Here is a 3,546-nt window from a genome sequence, read left to right as displayed (position 1 = left end):
ATGGTGACAGAAATCAGGAGTCAGTGCAGAGCGATTTTACTGTAGTTCTAGACTAAATATTAACATGTGTTTACTCATCTCATCGGCACACAAACACATTCAGTGTTCCTCACAATCAATAAAAACAGTTAAATGCAAACTCAGAATATTATACAAACCTGCAATAATTAAATATGTTAAATAAGACAAATATCATTTATGCATTTAATCCCATTTTATTAACCAGTCTTCTTTGCTACTGACCTTCGATGATCCAATTCAACCATACTAATAAGCAAAAATGACACATTTGTGTTTTTGCTGAATAGTGTTGAACTTTCTTCTTCTGCGTCGTATTCTTCATGAGATTAGTTTGAGCGGCGCCCTCTACTGTACAGACCAGAATTTACATTTCCTTCAGCCTGAGACTCTTTCATTCCACTTTTGGTGTGAAAGCGTATTTACATTTGTAAAAGAATAACTTTTTTATATTAAAAACAAACAAGCAAGCCCTGCCCAGATTTGAAAAGTAACGCAAAAGTAACGTAACGCATTACTTTCAATAAAAAGTAACTAACGTAATTAGTTACTTTTTTAGGGAGTAACGCAATATTGTAATGCATTACTTTTAAAAGTAACTTTCCCCAGCACTGAATGTGAAACACCTGTAACTGTAGCTGCAGTCAAGATTCCACTTTAACATGATATCTAACTGTAACCTACAATCCAAAGTTACTGCATTGAAGCTTTATCAGTGTTGTTTGAAAGCCTGAGACTGCATGCAAAATGCTTCTGTTTGGCATTTTTCAATCTATTAAATATAATAGCAAATTATAGTATCAGCTGAACAATTTAAGTTACACCAGCATGATTGTGTTTAAGAGTTCACATGCTCAGTGTCACAAATATATTCATTTTAAAGTGACCTATAAAAAGTGCAGAATCATAATTACGAAGAGTAATAATGTTTCAATCAAATTTAATAACTTTTTTTCAGATGTAAATCAAAATTCAGCACTGTATATTTATTATTAAATGTGAAATATTATAATTAAATACATAAATTAACATTGTATGCACTTTTGTTCAAAAGTCTGAAGTTGGTAAGATTTTTTAGTTTTCTCAGCCGCTTGCCAAGGTTGCATTTATTTGAAAAAATGCCATAAAAACTGCAATAATGTGAAATATTTTTACAATGCCAAACAGCTGTTCTCTATGTGAATATCTGTTAAACTGTAATGTATTTCTGTGATGCGCAGCTGTATTTTCAGCATCATTCCTCCAGTCTTCAGTGTCACATGATCTTCAGAAATCAGTATAATATGCTGATTATTAGAAACATTTCTGATTATTATCAATGCTGAAAACAGTCGTGCTGCACAATATTTTTGTGGAAACATTTTTGTTTACAGGATTCTTTGATGAATAGAAAGTTCAAAGGAAAATAATTTATATAAAATCATTATGTCTCGTAACATCATAACTCTCTGTAATGTCACTTTTTATCAATTAAGTGCATCATTTTCTTTATTTAAAAAAAATCTAATAATTGAAATGGTGCTGTACATTTAAATAAATAAATCAGTCAAACTTATTTGAAAATATTTTGCATCAGCATTATTTAAAAATATATTTCACTACAAAAATACTATGAAGACTATAAAGTTCAAATGAACACCTTTTAATGCTTCAGGAGAATGAGAACATTTGAGTGGAATCTGCTTGATATACTGATATTTTGTTAGGCTTCTGTAGTAAAGCGACTTATATTTAGCTACTAGACCTTGGTGTAAAGTTTGATCTACTTTGCAGTTTAATTTGACCAAGAATCAACCAGTTTTTTAAATGAAGGTAGATTTGAAATCAGATTCTCAGATATTTTAAAACAAAACAAAATTCTGGTTTGTTGAACCCAACCTTGCAAATGTCAAATTTAGTTACATTTCAGCCACTTTGGTTGTCTGAAGGACTGATCAAATCCATGCATGATTCACAGAGTTTGCATCAAGCCAGTCAATCGGATTGGAGCTTTGATTTAGGCATAGCTTGCAGAAGACCGCTCAGAATGATATTCATATGTGCTGCATATGTCTGTCCTCTCCACAGCTCGACCACCTGGACAAGCTTGGTCAGTGTGCTCTAGTGCATGCTGCTCTCAGAGGACATCTGGAGGTGATGAAGTTCCTCATTCAGAGCGACTGGGGCCCCTCCCCTGCAGAGTCACAGGCCACGCCCTCTCCTGCACAAGCCACGCCCCCGGAGTCACAGCCCTCCAGCCCCGAGCGACAGGAGGAGCTGCAGGAGCCCAAGCAGAAGCAGGAGCCTCCAGAGGAGTCCAAACCGCAGACACAAGCAGACACTCGGACGTCTCCAAAGCCTGCCACCTTCAGCAAGAGCGTGGCAGTGCAACAGGCCTTTACAGCAGCAGCCAGCATGGGTTACACTGAGGTGTATGATCCAGATATTATACAAAATGTATTACTTTGGCTAAAGTATTTGTAACAATACTTTTGCTCCATACCTGTGAACTATTTACACAGCCGTGCATTGATCAGATAACATTTTTTTTATTTTTTCCGCTAAATGCTTTGCTCCATCAATGTTCAGTTAAAAAGATATATATATTTTTTAGTCATACACTAAGAAAATAGTAAAAAAAAAAACATTTACCTTTCTGTGTGCCTTTAGCTCTGTTGTACCCTATAGTACACGTACTGGGTCAAAAAGTCCATTTTAATTGGAATGTTTTTATTGATTTCAGCAAATGAAATCTATAATTTCTCTCACCTCAGCCACCTTTTTGCCTGGACTTTTTCTAAGAATTGTCAATGCATTATGGGATTGATGGGACCACGTCTACAATGCATTAAAATGCTGCCCACTAGGCATAGCCAACATATATGTGTCCCTGCAGCACTAAAGCAGTGTTGAGTCGCTGGGGGATATTTGTAGCAATAGCCAACAATACATTGTATGGGTCACAATTATACATTTCTCTTTTATGCCAAAAATCATTAGGATATTAAGTAAAGATCATGTTCCATGAAGATATTTTGTAAATGTCCTACCGTAAATATATCAAAACTTAATGTTTGATGAGTAATATGCATTGCTAAGAACTTCATTTGAACAACTTTAAAGATGATTTTCTCAATATTTAGATTTTTTTGCACATTTACCTTTCTGTGTGCCTTTAGCTCTGTTGTACCCTATAGTACACGTACTGGGTCAAAAAGTCCATTTTAATTGGAATGTTTTTATTGATTTCAGCAAATGAAATCTATAATTTCTCTCACCTCAGCCACCTTTTTGCCTGGACTTTTTCTAAGAATTGTCAATGCATTATGGGATTGATGGGACCACGTCTACAATGCATTAAAATGCTGCCCACTAGGCATAGCCAACATATATGTGTCCCTGCAGCACTAAAGCAGTGTTGAGTCGCTGGGGGATATTTGTAGCAATAGCCAACAATACATTGTATGGGTCACAATTATACATTTCTCTTTTATGCCAAAAATCATTAGGATATTAAGTAAAGATCATGTTCCATGAAGATATTTTGTA

The 3,546-nt window shown here is 35.1% G+C and overlaps 1 protein-coding gene across 1 annotated transcript in view; it reads left to right on the top strand.

Moving 5' to 3' along the window:
- The window catches only part of LOC107571758 (protein TANC2-like), a 42,735-nt gene that overhangs the window by 24,083 nt on the left and 15,106 nt on the right, over positions 1 to 3,546 (top strand). Inside the window, 1 exon segment of the mRNA XM_016258120.1 lies at positions 2,086 to 2,427. Coding sequence (XP_016113606.1) covers positions 2,086 to 2,427 — 342 coding nt within the window.

The sequence above is a fragment of the Sinocyclocheilus grahami genome, unplaced genomic scaffold, assembly GCF_001515645.1.
Source record: "Sinocyclocheilus grahami isolate Dianchi unplaced genomic scaffold, SAMN03320097.WGS_v1.1 scaffold1648.1, whole genome shotgun sequence".
In the NCBI taxonomy this organism is placed as follows: Eukaryota; Metazoa; Chordata; class Actinopteri; order Cypriniformes; family Cyprinidae; genus Sinocyclocheilus; species Sinocyclocheilus grahami.
This window is presented reverse-complemented; position numbering and strand designations above follow the sequence as displayed.